Below are 23,605 nucleotides of genomic sequence, written 5' to 3'. Positions count from 1 at the left end.
GGACAGGACAAGCAGTTGTAGGTCTTTCAGTGAAGGAAATTAGTGCTGATGGTTAGGAAGTCATTTTAAGGCTATAGGAATCGGAGGGCTGGGATAGACTGACGGGAGCAGTGGAAATTTCCATCATTGATAGCTTTGAAGCGCAAGTAGTCTCTTAGATGCAACGTAGGTCCACCAGATTAATGACCTTCTAGGGGCCAGTCCTACATTTCTACCATCCTGTGAAATATATGTGGCTTCTGAAGTGAAATGTGCTTTTCAAAATCTCTCTCCTGCATTTCCCCCTCTTTATTTATTTACGTATTTACGAAGTTATTCTCCAAATTTGACCAAATCTCACCGAACATTTCTGCTCCTCTGGAAACCGTGAAATGTGTTACTGATCAAAAAGCAGTGTGCAGGACCCCTCGGGTCCTGTGTGTCAGGCACGTAGGAGATGGAGCAGAAATAGAAAACACATGATTTACAAATGAATCCTTTGCTACCTAATGAGGGGAGAAGAGTGAAAAATTATTCAGTTGTCCGAGATGTCTGGTCTGCCTTACTGATGGTTGAATATGCAACACTTTTGGTGGATGAAGGCTGGTTGAAAAAACTCTTTGTGCCATCTTCTTAAGGGTCGTTATGGCCAAGAGGCAAAAGAGGTGATTGGCCCTGTGTCCAGGTCCCCGGGGCCCCAATTTACTACATTATGGTGTATCCTCGTACACAGAAGGTCACAGCCTCCCCTTTTCTCACATCTCTGTGCTTCCCCACGTTATGGCAGCTAGCGGTGAAGGACCATCAGGTCACACGAGGTGTCCTCATAAGAAGGTACTCTCTTCTGCATGAATCCGTGAGGTGGGAAAGAAAAACCTTGAAAAAATGCCACGGGCAGAGGAGCTGCAGGACTTCTTTCAGCCCAGCCGGTTGCCTGCCCAACACCCGAGCCATGATGGCATCCATGTTTATGTGAATAGCTGCTAATGGTGAATGGCTCGGAACCATGAAAAATTGGGGCAGAACATCTCAAAGTATGTGTATGGGAGGATGATGCTTGAGAAGTGGGCTTTGAATAGAGGTTAAATTTGATCTATGGAAAAATCAAGGCATCACCCACAATACATGATGGAAGGAGGGAGAACTAAGGTCATACTAAGCAAATGGAGAAATTGATATAAAAGCTTTAACTTGACTTTTATCTCAAGATTTTTTCCCGGATGTCTCTTACGTATTTGGCCTTCGTCATTTTTGAAGCACAGGAAGAAGACCGCAGCTGCTTGAGACATTAGTACAGCAAACTTGCATGGGCAACTATTCTTTTTCCAGTGAAAGATGACATTATGCATGATGTTTTAGTGACAGAACCTTTTCAAGAGTAGTGGTTTCCCATGGAATGCTTTTTTTCCTGGAAATTTTGGAGGACAAGTGGGAAAAATGTTCTGTGTAAAAGTTGCTGAGTGGGCTGCCAACGAATAACAACTGTGCACAGAAGGGAATCGAGACCATGGGACTGTGTACAAGAGAGGTCTTTAGCCAGGTGGGAAGAAATCCTTGTTGTTTAAACTCAGTGCTTGCACGGGCATCAACCCGTCCTGCTGATGCTAGTGAGAGTATGGACACTGGCAAAGCCAGAAACTTGAGGAAATATGATTTCTTCTGGCTCTGATGCAATAGAATTAGACCAGGTCAAAGATGAGGTAACCTGAGAGTGGATCAGCCCCATAATTTCTGTGCCATAAATAATGACTTCTGCAATAGACCTGGCTGCGAGATTTGGCCTTGTCCTGCTGCATTTCTATCATCTCCATCAAGCACCTTGGGGAAGTTTGAATCCTCTCTTGATTCTGAAAGTCAAGCTCATCTTCTAATTTTGAATAAGGGATAATTTTTTTTTCCTTTATTAGCATCAAAAAGAAAATAATATTGAGGCAGGGTCTTGACTGCTGTATGTAGCCGAGATTAGGCATGGTGTGAGCAGTGTAGAGGAAGCCTGGCAGGGAGGACTGGTGTGGGTAGGAGAGAAGAATCAGCACCATCACATCCAGCATGGGCAGGCTCTTGGGAGCAAGGTCCACACACTCCTCCAGCACGGTTTTGTGTGGGCTGATCCTGCTTCGGGGCAGAGGGCTGTGCTAGATGCTTCTCCAGTGGCTATTTTCTGCAAGCAGTTGTACTGATTCTGGACAGCGGAAATTCACACTTCCATGAGGCCACCAGAAAGGTGTCTGTTTTAAAATGTTTGCATTTCTCCTCATTAGTCCTCTTTTCTATATGCGAGAAGAAGAAAAAGAAAAAAAAGTCACTTTCTCCTTCCAAAAAATGCTTTTCCTAACTGGAGCCAGACAAAATCTCTTTGTAGTCCCTACTAGCAGAATACCCCCTAGTTGCCATCAGTCAAAGCCACTGCTGCGTTTTCATCCCATTCCCTCGAGACAGCCCTGCAATGCCCTCAGGATTCAGCAATAAATAACAATAGTGAAACGAGAGGGAGCCCATCACCACCCTGCGCTCGGCGTGGTCTGGTACCTGGGGCTACACCAGGTGCCTGTGTCTGAGTGTCATCCCAAACCCAGTGACGTGTTTAGGACAGAGGATCAGGGCAAAAGGGACAGCATGTCTCTTAGAAAGCAGAGACCCAACAGGCGGGCAGTGCAACCTGAGCAGTCAGGCTAGACTTTCCTAAACACAGTCCAGGAGCTAGCACAGGATGGGGACTCCAAGGGGTTTGGATGCAGCCACCTAATTTTGAAGGGTGGGAGAATGAGCCCCGATATTGCCTATTTTACTAGTCGAGATGCTGCCTCAGAGAGCTCAGAAAGTGTAAGTGCTCAAAATGGAGGCTGGTGGGTTGGTTATAATGCGTCAGCATCTTCCAGGAGCAACAGTACATTGCATTAAATAAGCTTTCAATCTGCTAGAGGAATGGAAACAGGGAGGTTCAGATGTTAAATTAGGCCACTCATTCTTAAGAGGGAAGAGAAAAACATGGGAAGACCATGAAAACAACATCTTGAGGGAATGAGCCGCCCAGCTTTCACAGCAGCCGTATAGGGAAGCAGCCCTGGGGGCCAGTTGGAAGAGGAGAGGTGCCTTCATCCCTCTTGGTGGTTTCAGATCAAAGCCGGAGCCACCTCTGCAGCAGACACCTTAACAGGAACACTTTTGGTTCAGCATGAACTGGACAAAATGCAGTGGGAGTGGGCGCTGCTGCAGAAGGAGGCTATGCAGTTGGCCACCGGTGTAGGTGTCTGGCTGTGGGGTCATCCTGGTGGGCTGTGGGTCATCTGGAGGGAGGCTGCCACATTTTCTGGTCCCTCTCCACATCCTGTGGAGAGGTGGGTCCTAGAGGTCTTGCTTATAGGCAACCCTAAGAGCCCATGGGCATTTACCGCATGGGCTGGACCTCTGGTCTCCATGCACGTCTTACAGGGAACTGTAAAAGGTAGCAGAGACAAGCCAGCCTTGGGATGGCACACTTGTGTAGAGGCCTGCAAAGGTACTGAAGAACATCTGGGGACTGACGTATGGAAACAGGGTGAAAACCACTGCCAGACAGACCCTACTCGGCCAGGTGAGACTACAGCCTGCGCTTTCAGATCAGGGAAGTGGGGGCAGATGGAGTCCATCTGGAGTGACCTGGGAGCTGCATACGAGAGACTTTTCTCTTTTTAGTGCCCTTTTTCACATGCTTTCTCAGTGGTCTCCCTCCAGCTGCTTTCAAAGGACATCCCTGGGGTGTTTCTTCATGATTTCTGAGTAAAAATTGCAAAAGGGCACTCTCTGCCTGGGCTTCTTGACTCCAGGTCTCATCTCATGGCCATGAGATGCCTGGCCTGGAGGAAACAGACGAGGCACAAGGATGAAGGGACATGCCCCAGGTGACGTGCAGGGGCACAGCCAGGATAACTTAGATACCAAAAAAACTCCCTGGGATGCAAGAGACAGACCACACCATATCTAGTCCTTTTTATTTTTACTTCTTGCTTCTGAGCTGCTTGAACCGTGGCTGTCGCTGGAAGGGCCTTTGCAGCAGCTCGGCTGCAGCTGCTGCGTTTCCCCACTGTCAGCATCGGGAGCGTGTCTCAAATCAGAAGCAGGTTTCTGTCTGGAGCTGCCGTGCTATCGCCCTGTTTCCCAAGATGACTTGGCAGCCACTAGCTTATTTCTAAGCCTTTGCTGCACCTCGTGGTAGCTCCTCCTTCCTACCTCAGCGGTGGATGACAAGCAGCTTTCTAAAAGAGCAACTTCCCTTTTCATAGGAAGTGAAGCTCGCTTAGCGAAGAGAGGTCAGGTACCTCAGATGTGCTCTCCACCAAAGGATGAGCCCCTGCCCTAAAGCTCAAAGCACTCCAGCTAACCCTGAAGCTGTCCTCTCCTTCCCCAGCCACAACCTGACCGCCTCCATCTCTCTCCCCTGCCCTTAGCTGGAGGAGAACTGAGCAGGCAAAATGCAAGCCGGCAAGGGAGAAGGTTGATGAATCTACAAGGGCTTCCTCATTTCTGTATCTCCTTGGTATGCAAACGGCAGGCCTGACTCTGCAGCACACTTGGCTGAGGGGTGATGGGGTGGGTGTCTGTCCTGGCTGTCTTCAGAGTCACCCTGTGCTGACCCTCTAGCGTAAGAGGCATGGCGTGACCCCCAAGCACTTGCAGACCCCTGCTTATGGCCCAGACAGCCTAGCAGCTCTCCATGCGGTTTTCTTCCTTTGTCAGGAGCACCAGAGCAGTTGCAGAGCCATGGCTGATTTCCACGCCGTGCATCCCATGGGGGTTTACCAGGAGGGCACTTCACTGCCCCACAAGCAGTGCTGGGGCGTCAGGCACGTGCATCCTGGGGCAGCTGCTCCCATCTCACACAGCATCATGTCCTCAGCCAACCTCGTCTTGTCCTTGGGTCTTATGGCTGGTAAAGGTCCTCTGCCTTGAACTCAGCTTAGATCTGCTCCGCCAAGCCTTTCCTCCTGTAAACAACATCACCAGCGTGTGAGCGACCTTTAGGTTGTGCATCACACTTGGCAGATGTCGGCTTGTGTTTGTCCTTCTCAGTGAGGGCAGCTGAAGTGCAAACTATGTGAGGTCATTCGAGCCTCGAGCTGGCTGAGACCAAGAGTTCCTTCCCTCCTGCTGCCTCATATAACACAAAAATGACGTCATGCAATTACCCACAGAGGTTTACATGGTGGTTCTTGGGGGCCTTATCTCTGCAACAGCTTAAGAAAATACTTTGAAAACACCCCAGAGAAGCCAGCTCTTTATGCACCCTACGGGAAGCCTCAGGAGTCTGTAGAAACAAATCCTGCTTCTTATACAACATTTATCTCCTAAGACAGAGGTGTTTCAGTCTCCCTGTTGAACATGCTGAGGCAGAATGAGAAAGTCACTTCCTCAGAGTCACCCACAAGTCCCTGTCCAGGTCTTCATTTGTTTGACCACGCTGCTACGGTTGAGTAGGTTCATAGAGGGTTGGGGCTCACTGGGAGAAGATGCATTTCATCTGAAAAAGGTCTTTTTTTAATCACAGAAAGGAAAGATCGTTGCAAAGCCAGTTTGTTCAGCTGCTTCCTAAAATTTAGTGGTTTGCATAGTGGAAACACAATCCATTCACAGTCGTTGTAGCTGGTTTTAATGACAGCTGTTAATAGCCTGTGGGTTTTGCTGGGTTTTGTGTCTGGATTCTCTTTGGGTTTCTCGCCTTCCTCACTGCTATTTTCATTGGCCAGGTTGTCTGGGAAGTGCAACTCCCACCCCCTCCCAGATGATCATTTTTATATTTAAAATAGAGCAAGGAATCCTTGGGGGGAGAAAAGAGTCAGTTCTGACACAAAGACCTGATTAAAAAAAAGAAAGCCCATTAAAAGCGTTTGCAAAATCAGGCTGCTCCTGCAATCTGGGGGGTGTAACATTCAAAGCAGTCGGTCCCATGGATGGTGTGGACGTGGTGGGAGCCAGAGGTCTCTAACAGAGAAATTCTGCAAGGGCCGTCAGCCCCATGGAGCATCTGTCATGGGTCGGACCAGTGGTTCGTCCGTCCTCGGATCGTGTCTCCAGGAGCAGCTGCGTAGGAAGCAGGCAAGTAGGGAACATCCCACCCCCATCCACATTCCCCTGAGGGTGGGGAGAAGCCCAGCAGGTTTTTCTCTATCCTCTTCCTCTCACCCATCCCTCCTTCACGTGATGCCCCCCCTGCCCTCTTTCCCTTCCCCAAGATCCGTGGGGTAGAGAGATGATGAGGGCACTACCCAGCGGCTGCTAAGATCGAGCCCCGAGGGATGGTTTGCAGGGATGCTGTTCCCTTGGTTTACTGCAAAAGGAGAGGAGGACAAATAAGTGCCAGGCGTGTACACCCTGGTACTCCCATCCTCCCCTGTCCCCTCAGGGCCTGGAGGGGGAAGAGAGAGTGTATGTGTGGGGAAGGCTGGCCAGAGCTGGACACAGCTGTGATGAGTAGGGGAAGCGCTCTGGCATCCAGTAGCTATTTCTGACATGCGGTTGGAGGTGTTCAGGTGGGGAATTGGAGATGTACATCTTTCCCTACAGCCCTTTGCCTCATCTGAGGATGGTGGGAGGGAGCATCATTCCATCTGAGACCCGACTCAAGGAGGGGATCTCTGACAGCATCGAATGCCTGAGCACCACCAGCCTGCCACCAGCTTCATTGCTCCTCTTGGGTCATGGCTAAGGGGTCCTACAAAATGCCATCCTCTTGCTAGGAAAAGGCAGCCTCTGGGATGCAGGGCCTCCAGGAAGGGCCTTTTCCAGGGCAGAAATGTGGGTGGCCACACGTAGAGGTGTGGAGGAACACCCCATCCATCTCCTCATGTTCCCAGGGCTATGAGGGCCAGGACCTCCCCACATCCCTACAGACCACCGTGATGTGCCCTCAAAGTGCTGTGAAACAGAGCATCAGGCACTCTGGCCAAGTGAGCATGGCCTGTGCCCACTTCCATAGGACTTAGATGTCAGATAGGGGTGGCCTGCAGAGAGGATTTCTCCCTGCTGTGCTCCAACTCACCCATAGCGCATCCACAAGTTTGGCCCACACCCGCGTTGGGCAGCAGATAGATTTGAGTTGAAATTTGGGTTGAAATTCCAGCCACCGCAGCAATTGCCGTCGAGCAATGCAGCTTCGTGATAAAACCTCTCACACCTGAAGAACCCCAGAGATGCCCCAGGTACCCAAAGAGATGTGCCTACTAATCCTGGCCCCATCCTCCTTCTTCCCCCCTCCAGTGCATCCCACCTCCCTGTGCTGCAAGACCTCAGGTCCTGCAGAGCCATTCCCAGCAGACGTCCCACTTGGCTGATGCAACGCCTGGGGTGAGCTCATGAGGAAAGCATGTTTAAGGGAGGTGGGATAAGCAGTCTGCCCTCCTGCTCTTCCCCCCTCCCCAGGACCCTGAGCCCTGGCTCGCTTCCTGGCCCACAGCCTCTTGCAGCTCAGCCAAGCATCTGCCAGGTTCCAGCAGGGCGCGATGCTCAATGTAAGCAGCCATTTTTCCTCCAGACAGATGTTTTGATTAGTGAATGACCACTCTGGCAACAGGCGGCTGTTTTCTACTTCTGGAGAGAGCAAGAAGCTTTTATTATCTTTTTTTTTTTTTTTCTTCCCCCCTCTGTCAAGAAACTTTTTGCATCTGCTTAAACTCAGGGTCCTGGAAATCTGTGCGCTCCCACCCCCCAGCTTTCTTCCATGGGGTATTCCAGCTCTTCAGAAAGTCCTGAAACAGATTTTCTGCTTGGTTTGTTTGCTTGGGCCAGGTTCTCCTTCAAAGCATGGCCTAAGAAAGACGGTAGATTCAGGGCAGACTTAAGTTGCAATGGAAATGGCAAGCTGGCTAGGATTGCAGCAGGAGATCCCAAAATAAGCCAACGGGCTCCAATCTCATTTCTGCAATGTGTACCCCTCACCAAGGGATAAATTGCAGGATCACAGAGCTCCTGGATTTGTCCTCTGGCTGCCCTGGGCTGGCAAGGGACAAACATTGCCAAGACCAGTTTGGCCACACTGGCTGTGCTCGAGACTGGGACCTGCAGCAGCACAACACCAACATTAGCACCTCACCAGCATTAGCTGGAGAGCCTGGCTGCTCCTGGGGGTTGCCTTTCATGCTGCCTCAAAGACCTTTTACACAGGCCAGAGTGTTTGAAAGAGGCCTCAATGCAAGCACAAATACAACTTGGTGTATTTATCCAACAAGGACAAGGACTGGATGGGATCTGAACATTGCCAGTAGGATATTCCCAGTTCTCCAGCAAAGATGCAACATGCAAGCCAGACATCTGCTTCACTCCCCAGCAAAAAACATGATGCTTCTTGCTCCGGGCTCTCCAGCTCTTCATGGGGACTTTCTGCATTGCTGTAATTCCTCCTCACACAGCCTGGTCGTACTGAGCGGCAGCTTTTGGCTCTGAAAGTCCCCCTGACGTTAGCTGGAGACCCAGTACTGTGAATATCATCACAGGAGGGCTCGCTGCTCGCCCACTTGCAGGGATGGGTCTTCAGCAAGACTTTGGCCACTGTGTCCTGGAGAACGGTGGTCGTAGCCTCCACCTTCTGCCTCTGGGAAAGACTTTCTGCAAGGTCAATGCTGTTTGGTCACAGCACACTTGTTTGTAGCTGTCTTCTAACCACCTCCTAGCAACAAAGCCGCTAATCATTTAAAAAAAAAAAGGTAAAAAGAACTTGACCAAAACCCAGCAAAAGTAGAAAACAGTCACATTAGAAAACGCTTTGGTAGCAAATCTTCGTTCCTATTTAAGTAGCTGATCTCACCAAGATCTTCAGTAATTCTCTGGGTTTGTGTCTTGCAAAGCAATGCAAGGGTGCCAGGTCGGGAAATGTATTGAAGAGCTATTTTATTGAGGAAAAAGAGAATTTAATGCACCTGGGATGCGCCTAGAACTGGAGGCAATTTTTTTTTCTACTGAATTTTTTTGCTCCTCGCTGATGCAAAAATGCAAATCTGGAATACTTAAATTATTGTATCCAAAGTGAGTTGATTTCAGCAATTCTTTCTGGAAGGGGGAGGACTTGCAAAGAGATATTCAGCATTTAAAACCTTTCCTAATTGGCTATATCTGCATTTTCAAAGTAATTTTTTCAGGGTTTTTAATGCCATTTCCTTTTAAAATGTGTTTTCTTAAAAAAGACGTACTGAAGTTTTAAAATGACGTGAAATATCTAATCTTGGTGAACTATGAAAACACTTTGTTGGACCCACCCTAGAATCTGAATGGAAAGGGGGCTCATTTTGTGATTTCACTGGGCTTGGGGGGGGTTTTGGAGCTGCCCTCACAGTGAAACACTATTGGCTTACTCGGGTCTTAACCTATTTTTCCATGGCACAGTTTCATGGGGGTGAGGCAAATGATGAGCCGAGACTTCTGCTTTTCTGCTACATTCTGTCTTGTTTTTTCCCCGCACCCGCCCATGCAATCCCAAGGCCGTTTATCTGTGTCATCCACATCCCTGTTGCAGAAGACATTGCTGCATTTACATCAGAAACAACTTTTGAGCTCCCTTGCTCTGGTAGCGGAAACCAGCCAACCGCAGTAGATGGTGCGCCCATGGTGCAGGGCTGCTTACCGTAAAGATGAGATGGGCAATAAGCCCATGCTTGCAGTGCCTGGCTTAGACCGGGTACCTCCATCCTACCTTCTGATCTGCTGCAACAAAAGGGGTACGTGCATCCAGCAGGTCCAATTCGACACCGTCCTGTTTGCTTTAGCCCACCCTGGGCACTCAAAACAGGCCAAACACAGGTGCAAGGCAGGTCTCCAAACCCTGTGGTTAGCAAACACTTGTGTCCATCTCTACCGGGCCTTGGTCCCCCTGGAGTTCCAGGTTCAGCTTGATGGGTTTCTCCTGTAGGGTACGTTCTCCAATCCTCTTTGAAGATAGGGGAGCGATAGGACATTTAGTCACATTCGTTCCTCTCTACCACAAAGAAGTCATCTAAACGCCAGTAAAAGCATTGCTGGAGCAGGGCCTTGTGGTGGGATCTTCAGAAGACCTCCCCTTGGCCCATTGACGCTGGAACATCTGTACCTGCATCCAGCTCTCGCTAGCCAAAATGTCACCTCAACTGCCCCTCTGAAGGCTACTAAAATTATCTTCTGTTGTCCTACAACAGAGGACACACAGCATGTTTTAGAGGTCCTATACAAGCATCCAGTGTGCCTGTGACCTATATGTCTGTCCCACACGCGTTCAGAGCTGGATGCTACACGGAGCTCACCGTCCTTGTGTCTATTGACTTCTTCAGCAAAGGCTTGCTTGACTCTCCCAGGAAGACTTCTGCATCAAATGTTTTTACTCAAAACTTCTCAGCAGCTAAGCTGGACTATTTTTTGCTAAAGCTTTTCAAGCATATTGAAAAATTTTGTGTTGCCTTAAGATTTTTTTGTTCAGTTTTTGATTTCTAGTTGCTTTAAAAAGAACTTGTTTTATAAATCTTCTTTTTTTGAACTTGAGTAAAGTTGAGAAAATGAGTTTCCCCACTCTCAGTTATTAAAAATAAACAAACATTTTTAGATGTGAAAAACTGTAAATTCACAAAAGGAAATTTTCATGCTTTTCTGAGTTACTGTTTTCTCCCCAGTGCTCTTTTCCACTGTGAAAAAAACAAAAAAACAACAAAAAATGGCTGGAGAACTATCAGTTACTTTTCTCAATATATTTTTTTGAAGCTAATTTTAAAAAACATTGATCAGAAGCAGAAACACTGTGGAACAATGTACATTCCACTCAGCTACCTTTTTTTAGAAAAGAAAAAATTACTTTTTAAAAAATGAAAACTCCACCAGCTGTGGGCTGGGAGCTCAGCAGCAGCTCGCCGCATCTGACAACATTTGTCTGCGGCACTATTTTGGGATTTTGTATAGCACCTATCGGCATGAAGGAAGGTCACGCTGGCTGCCGAAGGCCGCAGAGGCAACCTGGAAAGTGCGAAGGGTGGATTTCGTAGGGACTGTGAACGCCTAAAGCAGTGCTGACGTCTTTTGTGTGTGGGTGGGAGCGAGTGACCTTTGTGGGAGACTTCGCCAGTTCCATTTCCCACCCGTGCTGGGACCTGCTGTTCGCTTCTCTGTGCTGCTTTGCACGCATGTGTCTTCGACATACGCATGCGGGGAGAAAGCTCAGTTTGTGCAAACGTGCAGAGAGGTGTTTCCAGTCTCAGCGTGGCACAGAAGGGGTTGCAATGCCCCCGTGGACACAAGAGCACCATGGGGAGATGCACAGGTTAGAGCATGGTCCCTGCTCCCAATACACCCTGTCAGATCAGTTGGGATGGCCACAAGCCCCTGATGGGACTTGCTGATGTTGACCTTCCTCCATGCCCTTTCCCACTCTGCCCCACCAGTGCTGTCACTGAGAGCAACTTGAAACCCCAAAAGGTGCATCGACGTGGTTGGTCCATCAATCCTCTCGTAAGATCATCCTGGTGACATGACTGGTGGTCAAAGCATATTGCTGACTCATGCTAATGTCTCACTTCCCCTAACTCTGCCAAAAAGACAGCAGTTGCCACGTCTGTATCTCCCATTCGGGAGCAGAGTATGTCAAAGACCCCGAGATGCTCCAGTGAGATAGTAAGAAGGACCGTAGATATATGTCGAACATGTAGGTAGACTTTGTGCCTTTCATGGTTGGTAATTAGTGGTATCTAAAACTTGTCGATCATCCAGCCTTGACTTAATATGATACCTTGCGGTTCCCCGGGTGAAAAGGGAATTCCAGCTACTCTCACTTACTATCCTGGCAAATAACACCACTGAGAATCAGAAATCCTGCCACAAAGTTGTCTTCCACCAATTTGCAAGTGGAAGAGCGGGAAAAGCTCACTTAAAAAATCATGTGTCATTGCACGACAACCAGACCTTCTGAGCAAAGCAAACCCTGGTTGCAACCTGGAAGGGAGGCTGCCGAATTAAAATGAACTTGCTGTAGGAAATGCTGTGGCTCATTCAGTGGTCGAAACTTCCCCTCCAACCGTGTTGTCAGTGCCTGGAGCAGTGCTGAGACCTGGGTACAGATGGATGGGCCATCTGTAAACTTGGGTCAAAGAAAAGCTCAGAGAAGTTTGGATGGTGGAAAACTTCTGATTGGGGGGAAAAATGTGTATTGGGCTATCCTGAAATATTTCACCAATTCCTTCCATTTTGCTCACTTTATCAGTGAAAATAAAAATGAGGCAGAAGGGAGAAGACATTTCAAAAAAACCCCACCTTAAAATATTGGGATGGCTCTGTTAGAAACCTCATTTCAGAGTCCCAGTTTTTGAAATATTAGATACATGCTAGAAAGCAAAAAAAGTTGCTTTTACTGGCATATTTTTTTCACGCAAGTCTGGTTTGCTGGAAGCTTTTTTGAACACATCTGTTGGAGTCTGACTATCACGACACAGCACCAGACTGACATTTGGGGGAACTGACTAACCACATTGGTCCCTGGGCCTCCAGTCCCCGATCCTCCATGTTCATAGTAGACTTTGAGGTATTTTGGCAAGAATAGGAGCCAACATGTCTTTGCTCAGCTACGAGTATTCAGGGTTTGGGTTGTTTGGGGTTTTTTTGGACATGTAGCCCACACCTTTCAATGCCGTTGGTTCAAAGCAGTGGCTGGGGCAGACTATGGTGCTGGACGGTGTAGATAGCTTATACGCTCGTGGCAACAGCACTTCAGTAACGCTGGCTTCAGCTGCTCACTACTTTTTCAGGGGGCTGAGCAGGCTGACTTTGCCATGGTTTGGCTATCTTGGCTACCCAGCCCAGTATTATGCTAGAATTATTGACCAGAGCTGAAACTACATTTCTGGGCTCCAAGTTAAACAAGCCCTCAAGCATAAGTGTGGAAACCCCAGCGTGAACCAGAGGATAGTCCCCGGAGAGGGTTTGATTCATTTGTGTCTGGTGATCCTTGAGGTATCCAGGAGGTCTGCACACGGGGTTGGGAAACATAATCCACGATGTATGGGAGACCCACACCTTGTGAGAACCCAGAGCACATCAAAAGGTACTAGGGCATTGCAGATGGACAACCAAGTCAAGCACTAGGCCCACACTTTACAGGCAGGATGGATGCGAGCTACACCATATTTGACTCCCTAAGCTTCTTGCAGTCCTCCAAAGCGTCGCATGAGGTTCCATGCCTTCGTGGACAAGCTGAGTGTGTGTCTGTGCTGCTTAAGCATGAGGAACAGTGGGACTGGTACCATGCAGATAGCTACTGCATCCGTGTGCTGCTCTTGCTGCATGGGAGGGACATGACCTATGGAAAGCACTGAGCAGCACGAGTATGGCTCGTTCTTGGTCCGGGGACTACGTGACCCTCTTGAAGCCCTGGTACACCTGAACAGCTCAGCACAGGGATATTCCCCAGGATCTCCAGCAGTGCATGCATGTGGCATCACTCAGCTCTGAAGCAAGTCTGCTCAATGCCAGCTGGGGGTCTCTGCATTGGAGAGGGGACATATCCAAAGCAGTCATTTGTGCCCATTTTTTTCTGGTGACTTACAGTGTCTGTCTGAGCCTCATCTGCAAAGTGTGAAACACCAGAGCTGTGTGGGAACAGAAACTATGGGGTTCACAAAGTCCAAGCTAGCAGGAGGACTGTAGATGGGATGATTTTAGACTCTTCTCTCCACTGTCCCATTGCTCTGCATCCTCATCTTCTCCAACTTGTTCTTCATGAACGAGAAGATTGTTTTGTCCCTCAGTGCCTGCCCTTTTCCCCAAGAGCATTCTCATTAAAAAGTAATTTCTGGTCTTTCTTCCAGGATGGGGTTGCTCGGGAGCAAAAATCAGCTGACATCCAATGAGAAACACACTTTTGGAAGCAACCCAAAAAACAAGAGTAAACCTCCTCCCGCCCCACCCAAGGTAAGCCTGCGGTTTTGTGTCTTTTCGGGATCCTCCAGAGCTCAGTTAGTGTCTGGAGTGATGCAGGCAATACTTGTGTGTGCCAGCAGGAACTTGAGTACTTCTGTTTCCTAAAATTTGGTCACCAATCAGGAAATGTTGTTCAAAGGGCAGGAGACAAATGTTTATGCCTGGCTTCCCCCCATGAGCTTCTTAATATGGAGTGAACTGTTCAATCAACCCTTTCTTGCTCTGGGTTTTTGATCTGTCAAAAAGGATGCCATTTTCTCTTCGGAGATATCTGATGGCCGTGAATTGTCTGAGTGGGCTAGGGATGGTGGTGGTCTGAAAGGCTATGTGATGTTGAGCCTGGCACAATTATTTGCATGGGCTGGACTGGAGAGCAGGGCAGGAGACAGGGAGAGGAGGTGCAGAGGCCACTGCCGTGTGTGCCCTGCATGGCTTGGACACAAGTCTTCCAAGCTGATCCTCATATCTTTTAGACAGGGCTGCTGCCCTCAGCGCTCTGCAACCCAAGCTGATGCTGCTGACTTGCAAATGGCACAAAGATGGGTCAGATTCAGGCTAAGATTCAAAATTGCAAACCGCAATGGAAACTTTATGATCAGAGAGAACAACAGGTTCACTAAAGAGCATCTACAGCTAATCTGTGTTGGAGTGGGCTGAGAATGAGGAATGCTGAGCATCTGCTGCTCCCTTTGAATTCATACGGCCTCTGCTTGCATGGACACAGATGAGTAAGACACTGGGTCAGGATTTAGGAGACCTCAAATGACAAACTCCTTGCTTAAACTTTGGAAATCACTGTCTGTCTGTCTGTTGCTGTACAGAGGACATGAAGTTGTTTTCTCTTTTCTTGCCCTTGTCAGCACTGCATCCAGCAGCCAGCACAAGAGCAACTCTAGGTGCAACCGTCATGTGAAAACCATCTCGGGTCTTGAGCTCTGAGAGGGGGGAGGAACTGCCTATCATTGCTTTTGATGACAAGTGGAGATGTTTTTCACTCCTTTAGTTTCATTTCTGAGTTCTCCCATGGTTATGAAGTCCAGTTTTCATGACAGCAGATGTCAGATTGACCAAGAAGATGTTCTTTCCCTAAATTTCTCTCCAGCTCACTGGAGAGAAGCTGCTATCAGTGCAAATATAGTATCAATCACTTTCTGACACTCATTTTTTTGCCATGGGCACTAAGCTCTCACATGTCAGGGGAAGTCCATATTTCTTTCAGTTAAATTAGAAAGAGCAGTGGGTGAGCAGCTCTCCCACCCCACACTGCTGCTAAGTAGGAGCCAAAGGGTGGCGTGGACAGACAATACTAGATGTTTTTAATTCAGCGTCTGTAGTTCGCTCCTTTTCCACATGTATAAAAATAAGTGGCAGTGGTCAAACACCCACTATAGTCACTAGGTACTGTACCTTGGACTGATCACAGGACTGGCATTTGAAGTTGGGCAGAGGCCAACAGAGCCCACCGGGCCATTTCCATAATACTAAACTCTTAGCCCACAAAACAAGGTGGTTGCATCCCAGCTGCTGATTAGGAGTGGTCTATGACCAGTTGGCCACTCTCAGGGTCTGGGCCAAACCAAACTAGGGACCATGTCAACATTTTAAAAGTGTGCCTAGGTGAGCTGCAGTACCTTCCTGCTGTTTAATTTGCTAATATAGTCACTGCCTCCGTTTTTGAAACATATCCCTGAGCAAAGGATATTCCATGAGCCTTGGGACAATTATGGCAACGAGTATCCCCGGTTTTCTGCTTCAAATAATATTGCAATTGTCATTTCTCAGTGTGACCATTCATGTCTCATCCCCCATTGATCTGAAATCTGGCATCAGTGAACAAGAGTTAGACAGACCAGGGTCTAAATGAGTGGGTAGCAGATTTATGCTTTTATTCAGAGGGGAGCCAGGGATTATTCAAGCTGACAGTTAAGACAGCTATGAACACATCATGGCAAAATGTGCTAAAGCCATCACAACACGTACGGAGCCAGATGCAGGGGCTGTTGACTGACTACTGTGGGCTCTGGATCAGACTCCCACTCATCTGTGAAGCTGAGAGCAGGTTTCCCTGCAAACACAGCAAAGTAATAAATGTCTTATTTTTTCTTTTTATTTCTATCAAAGGGCAGACAATTTATCAGCATCCCTCATCTAAACCAAGCCTCTGTGCAAGGTAAGATTCTTAGCTCAATTGCTGTTTTCTTTTCCTTCCCATGGGGTTTTGCAAGGTGATGGTCCCCCAACAGCAGGTCTTGAGAACAAGCCGTCATGTCACAGGCGTGCGGTTTCTGTATCTTTAGCATTGCCAGGCAGGGAGTTTATCAGTGCGTTTTTGAAGATTCAGTTTACATCACTAACTGCTCGTAGCTGCCAGTTTCCCCTGCTCATCAAAGAAATTAAGAGGGAAAAGCAGTCCTTCTTCATTGGTTGAGCAAAGTGAGATCTGAGACATCAACTGCATGAGATTTCTGTCTGCTGCCCTGTCTGCAGCATGACAACTTGTGGAGCTATATCCAGTTAGCTGAAAGTTTCAGAGGAAACAGCAGGCATCAGAGAGCCCAGAGGACTACAAAGAGAATGAGAAGAAAGAAAAGAGTATAAAATAAGATGCACAGAGCTCCTGCTTGGAGAATGTTTGTTGGTTTCATCCAACTCTGCAATTATCTGCGGGTCGCAGGTGGCATTTGGTAGATGATTGCCTTTTAGCAGGAAGCCCTCTGCTACCTCTGCCCAGCCTCTGACAGTCACTTGTATATATTTCTGTCAAAGAAGTTTCCCAGATTAAGGACAGAGAGAGAGAGAGAGAGAATTAGAAGAGGGAAAAAAATAAGAGGAAGCTGGAAGAAAGCAGTTAGCAACACACAAAAGTTCCTCACGTAGGCAAAAGCATAGGATTAGGGGAGACAGGGCATGAGGAAAGAAAAAAGTGGGGTGACAAATAAATAGGATGGGTGGAACAGCAGACCTAGGTCCTCACGGTCTCATGGATGATGATGGAGGGTCTCTGCCGTGGGGCAGACAGAGAAAATCCTGCAACGTCAAAATATTCTTCAAAACTGACATTTGTTACGGAGATCAAATTTGTGGGAGGTGTAGCTCTTCAACCATGTGAATCGGGGTGCGTTTTCACGGAAGTACCATTTTTCCAGGAACCATGCTTTCTCTTGCAAAATTGTTTTCATGGCACGTTTCCAACCATGCTCTCCTACCTCCACAACTGAGCAGACATCACCAGTTTTTCACGGGGTTTTTATCAACCTTCTCACTCTGGTGAGAAGCAGAACAGAAGCTATCATCAGGGAGGCGGCTTTTACTTCTGCTTCATGCCAGAAGGCAGAAGTGGAAAGATGCTAAAAAATGCATTAAGTACCATGTTAGCCATTTTCAGCTCTGAAAAATATTTTGGTTTGTTAGGTTCAGTTCCAGTTTTGGAGGAATATTCACACTGACACTCTGGGGAACTTCTTATTTTTCTCTACCGGTGCCTGAGTTTCCAGAAATGATGTTATGTCTGGCTCTGTCCTGTGTAGCAAAATGGGCTGATAGGAACCATGCAAGATATTTGAGATGAGATAACTGAAATGTTCTCATGAAAGAAGGCAATTCAAGTGAATTGATAGAGAAAGCACAAAATCCAGGCAATTCAATCATATAAAAAAATCAAAGAGCTGAATTACATCCTGTGGGAGCACTTCAAATTCAGTCAAGCAAAATTGTTGACTATGGAAGTGTGGCATGTAATATAAAACTAAAGCCTTTTTTTCCTTGTTTGGGTTTTTTTTTGCATTTTTTTGCATTCCTTGCATTTTGATTTTTTTTTTTTTTCCTGATCTCGGTGTTGTGCAACTTGTTTCACAGTTTCAAGCTTTCACACCACTGCCTTGGAAATCATTTATTTATTTATTTATTGTTAACAAAAGCCTAAATTCCTCCTGACATTATTTATCTTAATGGAAGTAACACAAAGGCAGGCAAGGAGTGCATAACTCTGGACTCAACTGCAGTGTTGGCAGCATCACCAATCCACTTTTCACTTGGGGTGGGTTCTTCCATCGTGTCTCATTCATTTTAACGTGGTTGCCTAAGCATTCATGATGTCTTTAAGGTCGGTTCTAGATCTCAATGGAGTCAAAATTTACCTTTAATTCTGCACTTCTAAAGCCCCCAGTACAGCAAAGTCCTGGCCCATGATGGTGGTCCCCAAACCAACAGCTCCATTGCTACAGCTGCTGCTATTCGCTTGCATTGGATAGATAAGACAGAGCAGATAGGTAGAATAACCCCTGCCCTTGTCCTGCCAGCTGCTCACAGCTGGATTTATATACTACAGATGGAGAGAGCTGGTCGTTTTGGGTGCTTGTCCTCAGGCATTATAATAACCTGCGACTGCACAAAGAATCGGTCTCTCTGCGAGGTCATTTTCTGATTGAGGAACTGCAACTTTTTCCACCTCTTCGCTTGCTTTTGGCTAACCATAATATGAATAGGACTGATTTTCAGGGGGTAGGACCTTAGTGTGCTCTGGGAATTGAGGTCTTTTGAGGCATCTCAAGATTAGCGTCAAAGCTCTTAGTCGTTTTTATTGTTGTTCCTTAAATATGGATTTGAGTTTGAAAGGAATGCTGCCAGAAACATGGTTTTGAGCTTAATTGGGAAAAGGAGGGGTTGTTTCGACTTAAAAGGCTGACTTCTCAATGAGAAACTAAAACTTCTCATCAAAAATGGGCATTGCCAATCAAAAGGAAGAGGGGGAAGGAAGGTGAGAGGAAATTGCCCCAAAAGTTCAGATTTCCTAATAAAAAAGTTATGAGTTTAGGTCTGACATGATTTTATGAGGAAAGCAGAAATTATCTGCGAAAACATTCACTGTGACAAAACACAGTGCAGAAAGGTATTTGGCAGAAAGCACTCTCGCAGTGTCCCTGGATGTCCCAGGAGACATCTCCCATGCTGTCACACCTGGGCTTGCTGACCAGCTGGGAGATGAAACACTCCCAGCCCGTAGTCTTCTGCATCTCCACCAACGGGATCTAATGATGTTCCTCTTGGTGACAGCAGCAATGAGGCCGCTGTGCCACCAGCAGCTGTGTGTTTTGAAGGCATCCTTTTCTAGCACATGTTTACCTTGGTGAACCAGCCCATGCCATGCTGAAACGGAAAGCTGGACCCGTTTTCAGCAGCAGTAACTCATAGCTCAGTGCACCCAGCCGGCCATGGGCTGAGAGTTGTCATTTACCCCATGACGGCTCTAAACCAACTGATGGTCCTCTGCGGGACCCTGGCACAGTCTCAGCCCGGCTCCGTAGCCATGAGGCGGTTGCAAAGACCTTCCATTCATGACGGGGCAGCGGTGGAAAGACTGGTTGAATCATTTCTATGAAGCCATCAAACTGGCACTCAGCCTATGCAAACTGAGCTGGTATCTAACTTTCCTGACAGCAACTCTGAGCCAAGATGTATTTGGCTCGCAATCAAAGTCTCTGGGCTGCTAGCATTATCTGCGAAGCAGTCACTCCTGGCAGCCCCGACGGCTTCTCTGCTGTAGAGTCACTCATGGCCTAACTTGATCAAATAGGCCAAGAAAGTGTTATCGACGCTGTTTCTCAGTGGGGTGACAGACTCAGAGACAGGAAGAGTCACTTTCATCATGAGACGGCAAGTCTGGCTGGCTTGAGCAGAGCGCGCTTTTCTTCTGGTTCACTTAAATGTGCAGTTTTTCTCAGCACCTGTGTTGAGAAGGGGATAAGAGATGATCATAATTTTTTTTTGGCATATAAAACCTGTTTGTCCTTGCTATATTTGCTCTTTTTCTTTCTCCCTCTCTGCTTTTCGTTTTTCGTTTCGTTTATTTGTACTTATGTCAGTTGCTTCAAGATCAAAACTACATTTTTCATTTTATTTTGTGGAATACACAGCCACTCTGTGCTTGAAGGTGTTTACATATTTGCTTCTATTTTTCAAAGCAAAAGTGTGACCACTGCATTATTTCACTTTCAAGAGGAGCACGATGGTGCACGTGGATGAGCGTGTTTGTTGTGGACACCTTCCAGTAGGCACATGCCCCAAAAACCTTTCATGTCAGAGAAGCTGTGTGATAACAACTTTCTCAAGGAGGCAACAAGCGTTCGGGTGCATTGCTAATGCCAAACACTTTGACATCCCTCAAGGGGAAGCCCCCAACCGTGCAAGCCATTTTAAGACTTCAAAGCATTCTCCCTTGTGACTGATCATCCTTTTCCCCATACGTAGGAAAGAGTGAGGCTCTGCTGAAACCTCTCATGGATCTCCAAGTTCCTCCTCACAAGCCTGAAGGGAACTGCTCAGGGCTTTGGTTTACAAAGCTACATTTCCTCCCACGCTGACCCTTTCTCCTTCCTCCTCTCCAATAAATCGCCAGCAGAGCAGCAGCCAGGCCTTGCACAGACACAAAACCCAAGTTGCCCCAGAGACATGTTATCTTGCGATGACAAAGGGCCAGTCTGGCTCTCTTGCTGGTGGCATTATTTGAAAAGGTCACACAGACACTGTGGCTTGACAGTCTGTTTTGAAAAATGCTAATAATAGACCGTCCATCGCTCTCGGTGCATTAATTAGGCTGTGTACAAGATAAAACCTTTCTGCAGCAAGTGATCTCCTTTTCTTTTTCTCTTTCTCTTTTTTTTCTTTCTTTTCCTCTTTCTTTTTCTTTTTCTTTTCCTCTTTCTTTTTCTTTTTTTTTCTTTTTCACCATTGTGTTTTGGTTCGATTTTTCTGTTTGTCTGCGTGTGCTGATCCTCTTTATAAAGTTTGATCTGCCCCAAAATAGCTGCTCATTTCTGCTTCAGTAGCTGCGAGCCTGTAGAGCACATGTGAACGGTTGCACAACATCTCCGAGAGTAGCACCGGCACAACCCGGGCATGCAAAGGTAGCGATTCAGCTCCAGCCCACAGAGATCTGCCCCGGGGTGGGTTAGCAGCCTCACAGCACACGTACCAGGCAGCAGCTTTGCCACGCACAGCACGGCTCGCATGCACCAGAGAGCGAAAGTTCATTTTGCCGTGCCAAAACCTGGGCTCGGCCAACATGGCTGGAGTAAAAGCGATGTGGTAGGGTAGGGGATGGGGTTGCAGACTTGCTCACAGCCTCGGTCCAGGTGGGTTGCAAGTGAAATGGGAGACACAGAGCACCGGTTTTGTGGTCTGGAGCATCTAAAGTGCATTGGGGCCAGGGAGGGGGAAGGGGATCCTGGAGCACCCACCACCCCCGTGGGATTTTCAGCCGAGCAGAGCAGCCGGGTGCTATAGAGGTGCCGGGTCGAAAGCAGCAGCGTGACTTAAACGTGGTGGCACTACCTTCAAGGAATAGTGTGTAAAAGGGATGGCAAGATAGAGGCTGAGTCGAGAGCATCTGGAGGGAGAGTTAAATCCTAGCAATGGGCTCGAATAACAGAAACTGAGATGAATTTATACCTTTTTCAATCAAGAAAGCCTCATCTTTTTGAGTTAAATCCCAGAGCCACCCTTGGAAATGTTGCTACAGCAGTTTTCATTTACCACTGTGTAAAACTCAGGCCAAACACTGACAGGTTATTTATGACCCTTCTTATTCCACACAAACCCTTTTTTCTTGTTGACACACTGGGTTTTGTGGATAGGGGGATCTGGAGTGCTTTAAAAACACATACACAGGAAACACTTGGGTGAATCAGTGTTAGTCCCCGAGCAGAAGTTGTGGTTGGCAGGAAAGCTGGGTTGGTGGAAAACTTGGCTTTTGGGGGACGGGGGGCGGGGGGGTGAGTGCCCCTGTGTGTGGGGGTGTGAAATGCCCCACCATACACCTGGGTGCGTATCACCCCCTTGACAGGGAACTGGCTGGATTTAATGGTGCTGCTTCTTCTTGCAGATAACTTGGTTGTGATTGCACTGTACGATTTTCCTGCCTCAAGTGACCGTGACCTGCAGCTGGTCAAGGGGGAAAAACTCCAAGTCCTCTCCAAGTAAGTGACCTGCTGCCAGAGGGAGGTTCAAAGATGAGTATGGTGAGGCTGGGAAAGGGGAGACCTCGGGGTCAGACACCAATTTGCAGCTGACCAGAGCTGAGTCTGTGCCTTAGCTTTGCTCCAAAGCATGACTCCGGGTACCCTCTTCTCTCTGCAAGGTGGAGAAAGTGACACTTCCGTGCCTTCCTTGGGTTATGGATACTTTGGGGTCAAGTAGTGTCCCTGCCTGGATACGACTGGGACCGTCTTCACTGCCGGTGCCCGTGGGCGCAGAAGTAGCATAAATAACAACAACAACCTAGCTCCTGTTTCGTATTTTGTGCTGATCGTGCTTTTGCAAAGGATGTGGGTTGGGTGTAGTCAGAGGAAAGGACAGAATCAAGCCAGAGGGGTGTGTGGTTTCCTTTCACCTTCTCAAACTCACGAGAGAAGAGGCTGAGAGTCCATCTGCCCAGTCCATAAACAGGGCAGAGGCGGGCTTGGTTCCCCCAGTCAACAGACCTTCTAGGACTGCTCCATCACTGACTGCTTTGTGAGGTGGCCTCCAGAGGTGACATTTCTCACCCAGACACCGTGGGCTGGGACCCATAGGGCAGGGGAGACTGCTGGGTGGGGATGGCTTTTGGTCACGGCTGGTGGCTGAGTCAGTGGTGGGAGAGCAAAGCAGCGGGATGTCTGGCAGATGAAGGAGCAGAAAGGAGGAGCCCCGATGTCCCTATGCAAGAGGCAAAATAAACCCACGGTCACCCAGACTTCCCTCCTCTCACTTGGGGTGTGTAGCAGAGGTCTGGGTCTGTGGTCGCTCTGTGCTTCCTCTGCATTCATGGAAAGAGTCTGTCACCTCCAGAAGTCCCTGAGATACCAACAGCCTTCAACCTGGTGGTGGTCCTAGGAAATTGAGAGGGACCTGTAGGGTGGATTAAGGAGTGCTCGCCTATTTGCAGCGCTCAAAACCCCAGAAACCATGCCGTCCCCGCAGCCTTAGCTTGTCATGAAACCTCCTCTGAGCGCTCACACCTTCTCTTCTGCTTGCTTTGCAGTGAGGGGGACTGGTGGCTGGCAAAATCCCTCAGCAGCGGGAGGAAAGGCTACATCCCCAGTAACTTCGTTGCACAAGTAGACAGTTTGGAAGAGGAAAAGTAAGTGTGTAAGCTTGTGAATGGTGAACACTGATGCAGTGCCCTGTCCCTCAAGAAGCTATGGGAACAGCTTTACTTGCCAGCAGGAAGATGTCACTGCTGGGCTGGATGGCAAGAGGTCTTTCACCATCCCCAGCAATGCTGCCCAAAAGTTCAGGAGAAGTTTTAAGCACCATGTGGGTGCGGAGCAGGGAGGATGAGGTTGCTACTGGGAAAGTGGGCAAAGACTCCTGTCCCATTCATTTCACTCACCGTGGAAAACAAGGATTTGGGGGAAAGAACATAAAGGTTATGCTTGCACTGGTAAATTAGCAGTGCCAGGGACCATCCTCTGGCCCCACTGGGCCAGTCCACCCACACGCATAGTGTTAAACTTCCTCAACCTCCAAGAGGGTATCTGTGTGTAAACTGGGAATCACTCAGGAGGGGGTGCATTGATCCAGGTCTCAGATGTGCCAGGGACCACACCAACAATTTAATGGGGCAGACAGCTGAGTGCCAGTGCCCAGCCCCACAGCCTGGTGCTGTTTGTTTCATTAGCCCAGATGCAGCCTTCATGTTTGGCTCCCTGCAAAGAAGATGGTAAGAAAGACTTGAGCCAAAAGGGGTTATTACGCC

The 23,605-nt window shown here is 48.0% G+C and overlaps 1 protein-coding gene across 1 annotated transcript in view; it reads left to right on the top strand.

The window, feature by feature from the left end:
* Positions 1-5,971: 5,971 nt before the first annotated feature.
* Positions 5,972-23,605, top strand: part of BLK (BLK proto-oncogene, Src family tyrosine kinase) — a 34,734-nt gene continuing 17,100 nt past the window's right edge. The window contains exons 1-5 of the mRNA XM_050893356.1: positions 5,972-6,051; positions 13,761-13,863; positions 15,994-16,042; positions 21,752-21,845; positions 22,889-22,987. Of these exons, the coding sequence (XP_050749313.1) occupies positions 5,972-6,051; positions 13,761-13,863; positions 15,994-16,042; positions 21,752-21,845; positions 22,889-22,987 (425 nt within the window). The remainder of the gene's footprint in view (positions 6,052-13,760; positions 13,864-15,993; positions 16,043-21,751; positions 21,846-22,888; positions 22,988-23,605) is intronic.

Source organism: Gymnogyps californianus, chromosome 3 (genome assembly GCF_018139145.2).
Source record: "Gymnogyps californianus isolate 813 chromosome 3, ASM1813914v2, whole genome shotgun sequence".
NCBI classification, from domain to species: domain Eukaryota; kingdom Metazoa; phylum Chordata; class Aves; order Accipitriformes; family Cathartidae; genus Gymnogyps; species Gymnogyps californianus.
This window is presented reverse-complemented; position numbering and strand designations above follow the sequence as displayed.